We start from the raw sequence: 16,239 nt of genomic DNA, 5'->3' as shown, positions 1-16,239 counted from the left end.
ATTAAGATAATATAATACTTCTTATTTGGCCATTATAGTCGACTTCAAGTCAATGGCTCGAGTCCACTTTTAACTGGTAAAACACGATAATCTATGTAGTCTTAATTAAAAAATCGTGATTTATGATAAGTGCCTTCAAGTTTCAATTTCTTCAAGCTAACTTAGAAAATCGTTTTGGTTCCATCAAACCTTTTCCAAGAATTCAATTTGGCTTCCGTTCAATCAAATTTATTATTTAAACGAAATTTACTTCACTACTTACCTAAGCTTAAATATAAATATATATATATATATATATTCTTTATAATATTAATATTAGTTTCGGATGAACAATATATTAAGTAATAAAATAAGCTGACTAGGAATCCAATTCCAATTTTCCCAGTTTATGTACAGATGGTTAATCAAAGGTTAATTGGGAAAAAAAGCTCTCTATGGTGTGGTGTGTGTGTTGATTATGATTTATTTTTCGTCTTTTTCTCTGTACTCTCTAATTCACAAAAAAATTATCTACATTCCTCGATCTCACATATCTTTTTCGAGTGAATAATATATTGTACAAATCAATACGTATTATTTTGTTTTGGTTTGTAAGATACTAATTTTGAACACGTGTGTAAACTAAGTTTTATTACTAATTAATAAAGTTTTCTATTGTTATAATGTACAAAACCTTAATTTTTGTATCAGTTAGTACTTAAACATGATATATAAACAACATATTTTTAATGTTTTGTATCATTCATTAAAAATTATAGAACCTAAGAGCTCAATCTAACGCGGAAATTAAATTGTAAATTGTATTTGATCCCTCTAATAACATACATGATACATGTAGGATGACACCATGGAAATAACACAGATAATTCGGACCGTTGGATATTGGACCATTGAATCTGAGATTTTACAAATATTTATTTCAACTTTGTACGTATTTCTCATAATTTGATAGTTTTATAATTACAATTAGCATATTGTTGTAATTTCAGAGACAACTGTCTTATTTTACAGGGTACAATATTCATCTTAAATAAATTTTTTAAACTATTGTATTGTCTAGCTCTCTGTCCGAACGATTTATTTATTTTTCTCCTAATTACATCTTTTCCATATATGTACTCTGTTACTTTCCCAATATTTACTAAATCACTGAAAAAATATCGCAAACAATATTTATTTATCTTTTCTTAATATTTTTAAAAAGTAAACATGTAATCGAGTCGAAATATATATCAGTAAAATGGGAAATTTGAAAGTTATAAATAAATAAAATCATAAATAAAATTGTATATATATATATATATATATATATTTTAAGCTGGCCAACAATGCCTCCTCACTTCATGTTCGACCAGGGTTTTAGTGATGCGAAAAATAAAAAACAAAAACAATTAAAACCCACCACTGGGTTTTAATGATCGATGATGAAGTAGGCAGGAATTTGTTGTATAATTTAAAACCTATATATATATACATATATAGAGTTTCGATCATATGGACAACCATCATGAGCAACTACATTGAGCAACAGCTAACGTAACAATCAATCATTGAATATACAAGATATCACGTTAGCCATTGATCACGTAGTTGCCACAATATATGTATGTATATGTACCAAACTGAATTGCCACGATCTTTTTTAATCTTAAATTATTGTAATGATAATGCATCATATTTCACTAATTTAATGGCCCACACGCCATTCAACACCACCTTTACTAAGTGCTCCAACTATTTAACTTCACTATCTCTCAAAACAACCTTAGTTACTTTCCTTCCTCTTCCATCGCCACCACGGCCTCCGACGCCGCCCCTTCTTTCTTGATCTTCCCATCTCTCTTTCACTTTTAATCATGGCGAGATTACCTTTGCCACTTCTCCCAACACAGAAACTCCAATTCTTGCCGGCACCAGTACTCAACTTCTTGATAGTTTTAGCAGCAGTTGTTTCTGTGTTTTCAGTGGTAACTTTTATGTGTGGCTCTCACAGAGAAGAGAGGAAAAGTATGAGATTGGGAGGTAAAAAGAAGCCTGTGATGCAAAAGTTACACAGCGGATTAAGCAGCAAAGCTCTGTTGATGAAGAAAATGATTTCTTGGAGAAAAGTTCAGGATGATCATGGCCAAGAAGACGAAGATCATGATCAAGACTACTCTGGCTATGGCCATCATGATGAGGATTTCGAGGAAGACGATGTTGTTTGGAAGAAGACAATCATCAAGGGAGAAAAGTGTCGGCCTCTCGATTTCTCGGGAAAGATTTTGTATGATTCTAATGGAAATCTTCTTCCAAATTAATTTGTATGATTGTGATATGGATAAATACTGCATGTGTTTAGTTTTTTTTTTTTTTTTGGGTTTATTAAATAAAAAATGTTGGCATGTAAAATAATCAACAAGTTTTATTATTTTTTAAGTTTTTGTCAAGCTTCCAATATTCATTTTCTTGACATGAAAAATATAACCATAAAATTGCAGAAGGTGAAACTTCTTAGTTCTTCCTTAACCTTTTTCTTTTCTTTCTTAATTTCAATTCCGTCTTTTTTTCTTTTTGAAAAGTTTGTATCAATTTAATGTAGCACGTTAATTTGCTTTGGAAAAAATGGGATATTGGACAGAGAGTGATTAAAAAGAGAGTTTAAAATTTTGTAAGAAATTGTCTGCTAGCTATATATATTATATATCGTGTAAAATTGGATATATATATATATATCATAAAAATGCATATATTCAAAAGTAGTTCTCTTGCAAGACATGGATTGATAAGAAACGAATCAGAACTCCAATTAATAGTTAATTCTTCTTGTTCTTCTTCTTTTTTTTTTTTTTTTAATTTTATGCACAAGGTCTATTTAAAATTTTAAATAATAAGAATTATATTTTAAAAATCATGACACTTAAAGTTGAAATTTTATTTAAAATCCAATATAATGTCATAAAGCACCCTCCCGCAAAAATAATGGAATTAGATTATTGGAGGCATATGGATCCGACGACCCGAGTCAATGAACGGGTGAAGTGGGCACTATAAATTAGAGTCAACTTTCCTTTGCGACCATGTATGCACCCAGCCCCCACCCCCCCAAGCCACACGTAGCGGGATGTGTTTCACAAGAATAAAATAAAAGTAATAAATAAATATTATAAAACTTTATAAAAGAGGGAATCAACAAAGTGCGGATGTGTTTTAAAGATTGCAATATTGAATTTTTATCTACTGCGATTAATAAAATGTTGCATGTTTTTCCTTCAATATAATATACGTAAAATAGAGCAAGTAAATCAAATCACAAGAGCTAATAAGAGTGGAGATCATTATTTTACACAAAAACTCGTATGAAATGATCTTACAGATTAATTTTATGATACACATATATTATTCGATTCAATTCATAAAAAACATTAGTTTTTATTTCAAAGTCATTGCTTTTAATTGTAGATATAAGCTGAATCGACCAATCTCACAACCATTGTTTTCAAAACCGGACCGGACCGGCCGGTTCGACCGGTTCGACCGGAAACCGGTCACTGGTCCAGTCCGGAATACCTCAAATAACCGTTTTATCGGTCGGACCGTTCAGAACCGGTCAAAACCGGTCGAACCGGCTAAGAACCGGCCAAGAACCGTTTTCAAGAACCGGCCAAGAACCGGTCCGACCGGAATTTTGAATTTTTTTTTAAAAAATTAGTTTTTTTAAAAAAAAATTAAAACTTTAATTTAATATTTTATTATATATATACATTATTAATGGAATTTGTACATTCTTAAAAATATTATTGTATTATTATTAGAGTTTTTTTAATTTAATTTTAAAATTATATATAACTATAATTAATATTTTTAATATATATATTATGCTATTTATTTTTAAAACTAGGATAAATATATTTTTTTGTCTATTTATATACATCTTTTAGGTTTTAAATTTTAAAATATATTATTAATTTTATTATATTATATAAACGGTTTTCCGATTCGACCGTCCGGTTAAAACGGTCCGACCGATTGGACCATTTTTCAAGGTAAACCGGTTCGATCACCAGTCCGGTTATGAAAACATTGCTCACAACTATAGATTCATGAGATCTAAAGATTTATTTTATTTTATTTAATAGAAAAGTTTGTAAAAGTTCACGATCGTGGGCCGTGGCACATATATACAAAAATAACTAGTTGGTTGTACAAACCCCAACTGTCTACCAAATCTTTATGAGGCTTAATTACAAGTTACGCCTCCCATCCCTTCTCTCTAAGCCAATTAATGTAGAATGGACCGATACTTATTAATTTTCTACATCCAAATTTATTTGTGCAAAGTGATAGATAAGTCTTTTTTCAACTTTAGAAACATTTTAAAACAATAAAACATCTACCGATAAAAAATTGCATAAACCAAGAAAATGGTATTTGTATATCATAATTATAATTATCGGTTGTTCAGTACATTAATAAGGTGAGTGCATCAACTAATGAAATTTGAATGGAACTTTATTTTACCAAGCAACACTCACGTGTCTCATTCAAGGTGCATAAAGTACCAATCTCGTTCATTTTTTTTAAATAGTTTTTTTCATCTATAAAAGACGCAAAAGTGACAAATTCCAACTCGCTTATGGTTATTCATAAATTGTAGCTGATGAAAATGTACACCGATTGGCGTAGCATATGGTGAAGCAACTTATTTGCATAATCATCCATTAATTGTTCATTAACATTATTTAACTAGCAAGATTTATCTTAAAGATTGTTTTACTTTAACACAACAATTTGCAACTGATCGACGAGTTAGACTTAGAAATAAGTTTGAACAAAAAATTTTTCCAATTATTTTAGAATGAATCGAATTGTAACATTCAAATGTATTACTATGTTAGACATTAATAATAAATTACGTATAAACTTCGATAGTATATGCAATACAAGTTATTTTATAAATTTATTTTAAATGGAGTGTAGTTCACATGCATATTTGTGTCAGAGAAAAAAAAAAAAGAAAAAGGGAAAGGGCTCCTCAAAATCAAGTCAATAAATATTACTCCATGAGAGCCGGAAGCAGCTTTGTAAAAAACCAAGAATATAGCAAGATTACTCTCACTATTGAGGTCTCTGCCGGTTCCTTAAGCTTTCAAATGGAAGTTACAGAATCACCATCACTACTTTCACTGTCGCTGCTGCTGCTTCCGCTCCCACTTCCGCTTCCACTACCGCTGCCACTGCCACTGCTCTCACTTCCACTGCTGCCACCAGAGGTAGAAGTCCCGCTTTTCCTTTCTTCCGCATTGACCTGTGCTCTCAGTGCTTCGGCAGCATTTGGACCCTTATCTGCTTCATCGTCACTGACATCAACATCGGCAATCTCATCATCTGTATCAATCGGTATATTGATATCAATGCCAGTGGCATACTCTTTTACATCAACAGTGCCGCGATCAGATGCTGCATTATCATCATCGTCGTCGTCATCATTCATTATATCCAACTGCTCCTCCAGGTCATCCTCATTCTTATGGTCTGGTGATGGATTTGGAGGCTTTGTTTGGGATGCAGGATAGTCGACAGTCTTTTCTTGCTTTGGTTTTGTATCTGGTTCAACAATAGCAAAAAACATCACTCACTGGATGAAGAATTGCCTCAACATCACCATTTTACAAAGATCATCCCCGCGCATGCTGATTGGATTCGACATAAATAAAGCATGGTTTGGAATACAAAAGGAGGATGTCTAACCTCAGTAAATACAATGCTACCTTTCATGAAATTATAATCTTAAGCTTCCTCAAAAGAGTAAAATTGGTTGGACTCATCAGGAAGGATGGTTACATAATAAAGTTGCAGAAATAATTCTAAAGACAAATCATAGATAATAAACGAGAAAACTCACGTTTGCCACACCTAAACATCTCCAGAAATAATATATATGAACATATCGCATCTCATCCATGGAAGGAGGGAGATGAAAACATTTTGCTGTTTTCATATTTTGTGAGTGAAGTCATATGTAAACTTCTTCAAAAATCAGGGAAAGTATATATTTTTATGATTTCTAGAAGGGAAACTTTTATAATTTTAACATAAAGCATATTTTTTATGTGCCCCTCAACTATGGGATCAACCGAGCTGTCCGAGCATATGGCTTTTCCCTTTGGTTAGTGATAATAGGCGGGAACCACAACCATACCCAGTTCACAAATTATGGAGTAAACAAAAACATGCCTGATTTATTGAAGTCCCCAATGTCAATTCGTTCAACTTCAACCTGCACAAGTATCATAAAAAATAAAAAGCTTCAGTCGAGTTCAACAGCAAGAAGCATTTTCAGCCATCAATAGCAATCATTCAGAACCAAAATACAAACCTTCTTTTCAATCCCTCTTTTTATAGATACTAAAGGAAGCATCCAAATGAGAAATTGAAAGTAAAGTTTTCCTAGTGAGATAAAAGTATGCTACAGCTATTTCAAAGGTCCAAACTGAACTAGTTTTCATACGATAAAACAATCAACAAAAGAGTTCCTTCCAGAGAGAGCACACACCGGCAATGCATGAATGGCATCTTTATACATTGGTTGATGCCTCACCCCTTTCCCAACAGGTGGTGAACTTGCATCAGAAAGTCCAGCTGATGCAGCTACAGCGGCCGTGGACTCACCCTGCATCCGGTTATGCCTCAAACGCTTAACAGCCCTGTGCAACCGCTCTAATCTGAAGGATTCACCATCAAAGAAAAGAACGGCATCGTTTTCCTTGTAATCCTCGCTTATACCCTCAAATGTCACCTTGGGTTTCCCAGGTTGATTGTTTTGAAACTCAACAGTAACCTTATTATCCTTGCTCTTATGCAACGTGCCACGCTGGTTCTTATCAATTGAAGCTGGCTTGAATTCATCTGTATATATATATATATATATATATATATATAATATTTTGCAAGAAAAGAGAGAACTCAGTATTCAGCAAGGAACCTCAATACAAAAGCAGAACCAACAGGGAATAATTTTCTCCCAACCACAATCAAACATCTCAGCAAAAGAACAATGTAAATTAAAAGAAGAAACTTGAATAAAGGGATAACACATCATCAATATATATGGTTGAATCCAGCCAGTAAACACATACAGCGAAGAGTGCAGAACTTTGAGGAGTGATGAGGATCCTTCAAGGAGGAGCCCAGGGTCAGATTGTACCATCGATCGGCTTGCGGCGCAGTACTGGGCTCATTACTGTTGTTGATCCCTGCCATCTTCCTTGCGATTATTGCCCCCAATTCCACAATTGCCTTATTGCCTAGGGATTGAAAAATGTTGGATTGGATTGGATTGGATTGAAGGAATAATGGATTAGGGATGAGGTTAATATTGTGTTTTAGTTTTAAACGGCTTCTTCGCCGCTCGTATTTCAACCTAATCTTTTAGCCGACGAGGCCTTCGCCTTTGGCTCAACTAAGGTCGAGGTCTTGCGACTCTTGCCACCAGTTCGTTTTACGTTAATTTTTGTTGACTGTAAATTTTGATTTTTAAGTTGGGATCCGGCAATATTTTCATATTTTTTGTGTCCGTCTAATTTAATTATATTCATTCTCCTTCTCGTTTTACATCATCGGATATTGTCAACCTATAGGCATATTTTTTAAAATTTGAATTACGTCGATGAAGTTGTGGATATTTAGTATTTACTAAATTTTTAGGAGAACACTAATTAAAAATAATAATAAAGATAAAAATAAGTAAATAGATATTGATGCGATTATCACAAAATGACTACCCGGGGATGGGTAAATTTCCGAGCGGAAAAGGTAGGTGAAAATACAAAATATATGAATATCTTATCCGTTTGGAGACGAAGTTCTACCAATATTTTTTAGAGAGTGAGTCTATGCCCCTACCATGCCCCCCAGGATGGGCTTTTATACTCGCCCACTCGGGTCCTCAATGATTACTGGGTATGGCCTTACTGAAAACTTTTAGGGTGATAAGATGGTTATCACGTGTGATTTAGACCCCCACAATTTCCGGACAGAGCCCACTCCTTTGGATCGTGTTTAGTAATGATTGGATTTGTGATTTGAACCTGACACACTTCAAATAAACGTGGCCGTTTCCTGGCCCTAAAAGTAGAAAGGCCGGGGCCCCACTGGTTTTCCTTTCCTTTCCTAACTTTCGAAGGCTTATTTCGGGAGGTTCTAGCTCCCAGGCCCCTCACCTGGGTCCCAGGCCCCTTACCCGGGTTCCTTTCGATCTCCTGTATCGGTTCGGGTGCTAAGGCCTCTCAGGTTAAGCCTTCCTCGTAGATCCCAGGTTACTGCCACCCAGTCCCGGGTTTCTTAATATGTTGCGGTTACACCATCCTCTCGGGTCCAATCCACCCGGGGTATCGTAATATGATATCACCACACTTCCTAAAGATAGTCGGGCTAGGACCTGCTCCGCTGTTCCGAGAAGCTAATACCATCTTCCCGGATCCTATCCACCCGGAGTATCATCATCCCAGGTCCTATTTACCCGGGATATCTTAATGTGATATCACCACACTTTCTAAAGATAGTCGGGTTAGGACCTGCTCCGCTGTCCCGAGAAGCTAATACCATCATCCCAGGTCCTATTTACCCGGGACAGAAGCTAATACCATCTTCCCAGATCCTATTCACCCGGGGTATCATCATCCCAGGTCCTATTTACCCGGGACAGAAGCTAATACCATCTTCCCGGATCCTATCCACCCGGGGTATCATCATCCCAGGTCCTATTTACCCGGGATATCATCATCCCAGGTCCTATTTACCCGGGATATTTAATGTGATATCACCACACTTCCTAAAGATAGTCGGGCTAGGACCTGCTCCGCTGTCCCGAGAAGCTAATACCATCATCCCAGGTCCTATTTACTTGGGACAGAAGCTAATACCATCTTCCCGGATCCTATCCACCCGGGGTATCATCATCCCAGGTCCTATTTACCCGGGACAGAAGCTAATACCATCTTCCCGGATCCTATCCACCCGGGGTATCATCATCTCAGGTCCTATTTACCCGGGATATCATCATCCCAGGTCCTATTTACCCGGGATATCTTAATGTGATATCACCACACTTCCTAAAGATAGTCGGGCTAGGACCTGCTCCACTGTCCCGAGAAGCTAATACCATCTTTCCGGATCCTATCCACCCGGGGTATCATCATCCCAGGTCCTATTTACCCGGGATATCTCGGGACAGCGGAGCAGGTCCTAGCCCGACTATCTTTAGGAAGTGTGGTGATATCACATTAAGGTATCCCAGGTAAATAGGACCTGGGATGATGATACCCTGGGTGGATAGGATCCGGGAAGATGGTATTAGCTTCTCGGGACAGCGGAGCAGGTCCTAGCCCGACTATATTTAGGAAGTGTGGTGATATCATATTACGATACCCCGGGTGGATTGGACCCAAGAGGATGGTGTAACCGCAACATATTAAGGAACCCGGGACTGGGTGGCAGTAACCTGGGATCTACGAGGAAGGCTTAACCTGGGATGCCTTAGCACCCGGACCGATACAGGAGATCAAAAGGAACCCGGGTAAGGGGCTTGGGACCGGGGTGAGGGGCCTGGGAGCTAGAACCTCCCGAAATAAGCCTTCGGAAGTTAGGAAAGGAAAGGAAAACCAGTGGGGCCCCGGCCTTTCTACTTTTAGGGCCAAGAAACGGCCACGTTTATTTGAAGTGTGTCAGGTTCAAATCACAAATCCAATCATTATTAAACACGATCCAAAGGAGTGGGCTCTGTCCGGAAATTGTGGGGGTCTAAATCACACGTGATAACCATCTTATCACCCTAAAAGTTTTCAGTAAGACCATACCCAGTAATCATTGTGGACCCGGGTGGGCAATTATAAAAGCCCATCCTGGGGGGCAAGGTAGGGGCATGGAATCACTCTTTAAAAAATATTGGTAGAACTTCGTCTCCAAACGGATAAGATATTAATATATTTTGTATCTTCACCTAACTTTTCCGCTCGGGAATTTACCCATCCCCGGGTAGTCATTTTGTGATAATCGCATCAATTACTAAACACGATCCAAAGGAGTGGGCTCTGTTCGGAAATTGTGGGGGTCTAAATCACACGTGATAACCATCTTATCACTGCTTTCACGCAATGGCTTAAAGAAGGAGAATTCTTCCGGTCTTTAGTCAAGAGGTTTCCCAGATATTTTGAGGACCTCTTGGCTCGAGCCGAGAAATTATTCAATATGGAGGAGGCCCAGCGACAGAAGAGTGAAAAGGACAGGAGGGAAGAACAGAAGGAGAAAGGAAACCATAGTAATCAAGGAAGAAGAAGGCAGGATCAACCAGGGAGGCTTGCCGCTTTTGCTCCTCACAGGGTAACCCGGGATAGGGAAATCCACTTGTGTGAGGAGAATGTTCACCTGTTACCTCCAAAAAGGCCAGGAAAATACTGTTCGATACACCGGGTTAACACACACGACACTAATGAGTGCCGGAGGCTCATCGTGGAACCGAGGCAGTCTATACCCGAAGAAACAAATCATGTGGAGAAAAAATAGAGGGGACGCCTCTGGTTACCCCGGTTTGAAACCCCGCAAAACAATAGGCTCGACCCTTCAAAAGACCAGGAGGTAACGCCACGGGGGCCTGACAAAGGACCCCGAGAGGGATCTTCCAAAGGGGTAATCAATATGATTTTGGGAGGATCCACTGACGGGGACTCTAATAGGGCTCGGAAATCTTGGAGCAAAAGAGAGGTCCTGAGAATCGAGGCCCGGAGACCAGATCCCTGCCCAATCATTACATTTGGGCCCAAGGATTTGGAAGGAGTGTGTCTACCCCACAACGATGCTTTACTTATCCGAGCGCATGTGGCTAACTATGACATAAGAAGGGTGTTTGTGGATTCGGGGAGTTCTGTGAATGTCATTTTTCAGGATGCATTTGAGCAAATGGACTTGCGGGGATGTGAGGTTAACCTTGTAAAAACATCCCTGTATGGGTTTGCAGGACATACCATTCGGCCTAAAGGAGAATTGCGGTTGCCTATTACGTTAGGAACGGGTGATTACCAACTGGTTCTGCATCACCTCCGCGGAAGCCTGAAGCCCACTCACTGCGTTCAAAGCCAGGTCTTTTTCCTGCCGAACTTGACCAAGCTCCCGGGTAATTTGCTCTATTTGAGCCTCCAGAGATTGAATCTCGGAAGAGCGGTGATCTTGGATCTCAACTAGTTTACGCTGCCATCTTTCCTCCACTCGCGCCACATCTGCCCGGAAACCCTCCAGCGACTCTCTGTGGGATCGGACCTCCGCTTCATGAGTCTCTCTTAGGGCGGCTGCCTGCGATTGAAGCAGAGTGATATGCTCTTCAAAAGAGCTACACTTTTCGCTCTCTCGGGCGAGACTAGCGTTCGCCTCATCAAGGGCATTGGCCAGCATGCAGAAGCCCTGCATCCAAAGCAACCAATGGATTAAATAAAGACGTGCACAAGCACCTTTTTTTCAGGTATCTAAAGGGCAGAGTTTACCGTATAAGCATGGAAAACACCCTCCGATAGTTTGGAGGTGATACCACGAGCTTCCAGTAAAGAGTGATCTTCCGGGGAAAGCAAGCTTTGGATTTGGGCAACTTTGGAGGAGGCTGTCCCTGATAAGAACAGAGGAAATCGAGAGCCCCAGGAGGTAGAATACACTCGGTCACCCCAGGCGTGAGAAGTGGGGTCACCCGCAGAGACAAAAGCGTCCCAGCCCGAGGCCCGAAGGGCCATATAAGAAGTAAGAGCAGATGAGGCCGGGTCCTTGGACAGAAGGACGTCCTCCGAGTCCGTCAGGTCAATCATCTCGGATACCTGGCCGATTTTTCTTTTACGATGGGAAAGCGGTACCTTATCTTTCAAGTCCTCCGATGACAAAGATAGCTGGGCTTGGGAAGCAAGTTGAGGTGGACATAGCGCCATGACAGAAGTCCTGGCAGCGGCAGCACTTGAAGGGGGAGAGAGCACAGCTGAAAGAATCGGCACTGTAGACGGAGGGACTACCACGGTGGGTAAACGCAAAGGACTTTGCAGATGAACAGAACTCTCTTCCTCCCTCCGGGCCTTTTTCCTTCGCTCGGCTAGGGCTTGGGTCTTCTCTTTAGCAGCCTTTCTCTCGGCTGCCCGCCGGGCGAACTCTTCCCTGATCATATCTGATGGCTCTGAACCAAAGGAATAAGTGTGAGTACATGTACGTATTAATAATAAAGCAGTGTAAAGAAAGTCAGAGAGCAGCCATTACCAGGTTGAGTCCCCGGGTCGCCGTATGCATTGATCACCTGGTCAAGGGGATCTTCCACCTGGGTTCCCAACCCGTAGGCTATGATGTTATCGTTCGTTAATAAGGCGTGGGAGGAAAATGTTCTATTCTTGACTAAGGCCAAGCTACGAGTATAAGGCTCCTCAACCTCATAATGTTCGGGAAGCTCAGGTTGAGGAGGGAGAATAAATAAGAACCCGGTCCTAAAAGTGAAAGGAGCCGGGGGTTGAATAAAAAAATACCATTCTTTCCATCCCTTTAAAGATGAGGTGATATCGGAAAGAAAACGAGCATTCAGCCGTGCGGCCAGGGAGAAAGCTCCTTCATTAAAGCGGCAAGAAAAAAAGTAGTGCAAAATCAGAGGGGTGATGGCTAAGTTGTACATTTTAAAGAGGATATAGGTCGAGGCCATTATTCGGAAGGCGTTCGGGTGGAATTGATTAACAGGAACTTGAAAGAAGTCGGCAACAGCTAGGTAGAAAGGAGGAATGGGAAATCGAAGGCCACTCCGAATTTGGTCTCGGAAAAATGTGTAGCAACCGGGAGGAGGAGTATCAGGAGAACTCCCAGGTAGAGGACGGAATAAGGAGTAGGATAAAGGGATTTCCCCTGAGCCACGAAGTTCCTCCGCGGCCCCTTGGGAGAGGGTGCTAGGAAGGTAAGTGTACCAGCCCAAGGAAGAGGGAACAGAAGATAGGGGTTTTGAGTTCTTCACTTTTTGTTTGCCTTTTCCCTTGGGGCGAGAGGAAGAAGCAGCGGAAGGCTTAGTCGGGAGTCGGGAAGCTTTCTTAAAAGAAGAAGGTCGGGAAAGCAGCGCAGAAGCAGAGCAAGCATTGCTTGAGCTACCGCTTGGCTCCTCGTCTCTGGGCGAGCCTTTGGCGTTCGCTCTAGAGGTAGATGAGGTACCTGTAGACATTCGAAAGAAAACTTACAGAATTAAAGCGAATTAGGGATGCAAGGAAGCGAACAACGGAATTGGAAGCACAGTCGCTGAAAACCAAAGGGTAATGAGTTCGAGAAGAAAGACAGTGAGAAGAAGAAGGAAGGGTCGCAAGGATTAAATACTAAAAGGGGCCAAAATAATCTGAGCCGTATATTTTGAAATGAATGGTAGAGATACGCTAAACGTGCTCAAGAAGCTGAATCTCTGACAGGCGCACTACGAAGCATCTAGGGCTGACGTAAGGGTAGCGACTCCCGGGTAGATACCCCGAATGGATATATCACATTAAGATGTCCCGGTTAATAGGACCTGGGATGATGATATCCCGGGTAAATAGGACCTGGGATGATGATACCCCGAGTGGATAGGATCCGGGAAGATGGTATTAGCTTCTGTCCCGGGTAAATAGGACCTGGGATGATGGTATTAGCTTCTCGGGACAGCGGAGCAGGTCCTAGCCCGACTATCTTTAGAAAGTGTGGTGATATCACATTAAGATATCCCGGGTAAATAGGACCTAGGATGATGATACCCCGGGTGGATAGGATCCGGGAAGATGGTATTAGCTTCTGTCCCAGGTAAATAGAACCTGGGATGATGGTATTAGCTTCTCGAGACAGCGGAGCAGGTCCTAACCCGACTATCTTTAGGAAGTGTGGTGATATCACATTAAGATATCCCGGGTAAATAGGACCTGGGATGATGATACCCTGGGTGGATAGGATCCGGGAAGATGGTATTAGCTTCTCGGGACAGCGGAGCAGGTCCTAGCCCGACTATCTTTAGAAAGTGTGGTGATATCACATTAAGATATCCCGGGTAAATAGGACCTGAGATGATGATATCCCGGGTAAATAGGACCTGGGATGATGATACCCCAGGTGGATAGGATCCGGGAAGATGGTATTAGCTTCTGTCCCGGGTAAATAGGACCTGGGATGATGATACCTCGGGTAGATAGGATCCGGGAAGATGGTATTAGCTTCTGTCCCGGGTAAATAGGACCTGGGATGATGGTATTAGCTTCTCGGGACAGCGGAGCAAGTCCTAGCCCGACTATCTTTAGGAAGTGTGGTGATATCACATTAAGATATCCCAGGTAAATAGGACCTGGGATGATGATACCCCGGGTGGATAGGATCCGGGAAGATGGTATTAGCTTCTCAGGACAGCGGAGCAGGTCCTAGCCCGACTATCTTTAGGAAGTGTGGTGATATCATATTACGATACCCCGGGTGGATTGGACCCGAGAGGATGGTGTAACCGCAACATATTAAGGAACCCGGGACTGCGTGGCAGTAACCTGGGATCTACGAAGAAGGCTTAACCTGGGAGGCCTTAGCACCCGGACCGATACAGGAGATCGAAAGGAACCCGGGTAAGGGGCCTGGGACCCGGGTGAGGGGCCTGGGAGCTAGAACCTCTCGAAATAAGCCTTCGGAAGTTAGGAAAGGAAAGAAAAACCAGTGGGGCCCCTGAAACGACCCTAGCTCTATAATTAATAAATAATTGTGCGGAAATTTTTTTTTTTATACTTACTAAATAAAATATGTACATATATGCCCATACATATATGCACAGAATAAAAAGATTTAAAAATAAATAAATAAATAAATAACTCAAATAAAAATGCATTCTTTAATAAAATAAATATCTGAGTCAAATATTGAATTAAAATACTGCATAAATAAAATGATTAAAGTTTGCATGCACTGAAAATATTTAAATAAAATATTCCAAACCACAACCACTGAATATAATTAAAATGTATAACATGCTGAAGTATTCAAAACATGCAATGTGACTCAGACATCTATCACGGTCACGGGGATCACTGCCAGTCTGCTCATACGTCCTCGCCTCCGGTGGGTACTACGTCCTCTACGTACTCACCTGCACCATACCAGTGTAGTGAGCCTAGAAGCCCAACATGCTAACATAACAAGGATTTAAAATAATTTAAATCACTTTAATACTAATACATAACATATACATGAATGAGCATGCTTAAAATAACATCATGACATAACATAACTTAAATTAACTTAAATATCATAATACATAAATATTGTTGAGCAGATTATTTTCTAACATCGCATGGTTGTATCCGTAGTGTAACCTTAAATCATACATTAAATACTGATCAGCGTGGAAACCAACGTACGTGGCGGTGACGAATCACCTCTTAAATTGGCAGTAAACTGCCCTTCAATAGTTCACATATGGGGACGAATCCCCCTCAAATCTCAAATTGTCACACTACTTCAACTTCCAACATAAAATATTTTATTTTGCTCAACCTTAAACATTAAATCATGCATAAAATTATTTTATGAATGCATGTACTTAAATAAAATGTGTGTCCTTCATATATATTTAATTTACTTTCATACTAACATATACATATTAAAATAACTTCAATGCATAAAAATAATTAGATATATATTCAGGACACATGCAATTTCTCATGGGTTGTACTGAACTGCTGGCCCTAACACTTTAGCCCAATTACTTAAATCTGACCCATTAACACTGAGACTGGCCCATTAACATACTGAGACTGACCCATTAACATACTTAAGCCCAATAATAATTATTCTAAGCCCAATTATTTAATTAAAGCCCAATTAATTTTCTTAAGCCCATTAAATAATTAATCTGGCCCAATGGGCTCAAAAACCCAAAGACTGGCACAATAATTTCCATGGGCCCTAAAGCCCATAAAAATTATTGGACTCACTTAATTAAATTAATTAAGCCCAAGTAATTATTTAAATGTGGCCCATTCATTAATTAAATCTAATAGCCCAAATAAAAACCCATTAACATTAATTCACTTAAAATTAAAATACCCGAGCCCGACCCACCTAACCCGGACCCAGACCACATGACACGACCCAAGACCTACCAGACCCAACCCAGGCCCCAACCCAACCCGGGAACCCACCCTAACCCGAAACCCGTAACCCCCCCTTTCAGCAGCTCTCGGCCGCGGGCAGCAGCCATTCCATGGCTGC

The 16,239-nt window shown here is 40.1% G+C and overlaps 1 protein-coding gene across 1 annotated transcript; it reads right to left on the bottom strand.

The window, feature by feature from the left end:
* Window positions 1-4,913: 4,913 nt before the first annotated feature.
* On the bottom strand, window positions 4,914-7,479 carry LOC140891496 (uncharacterized). Its single transcript, XM_073300014.1, has 4 exons — window positions 7,119-7,479; window positions 6,536-6,888; window positions 6,217-6,259; window positions 4,914-5,586 (listed from the first exon to the last, which is right to left on the bottom strand). The coding sequence occupies exons 1-4, from the start codon at window positions 7,240-7,242 to the stop codon at window positions 5,129-5,131; spliced, it is 978 nt and encodes a 325-aa protein (XP_073156115.1). The 5' UTR covers window positions 7,243-7,479; the 3' UTR covers window positions 4,914-5,128.
* Window positions 7,480-16,239: the final 8,760 nt, after the last annotated feature.

This window comes from Henckelia pumila, chromosome 3, assembly GCF_033568475.1.
Source record: "Henckelia pumila isolate YLH828 chromosome 3, ASM3356847v2, whole genome shotgun sequence".
Taxonomy (NCBI): Eukaryota; Viridiplantae; Streptophyta; class Magnoliopsida; order Lamiales; family Gesneriaceae; genus Henckelia; species Henckelia pumila.
Note: the sequence above shows the minus strand (reverse complement) of the source record. Positions and strands in the feature narration are given on the sequence as shown.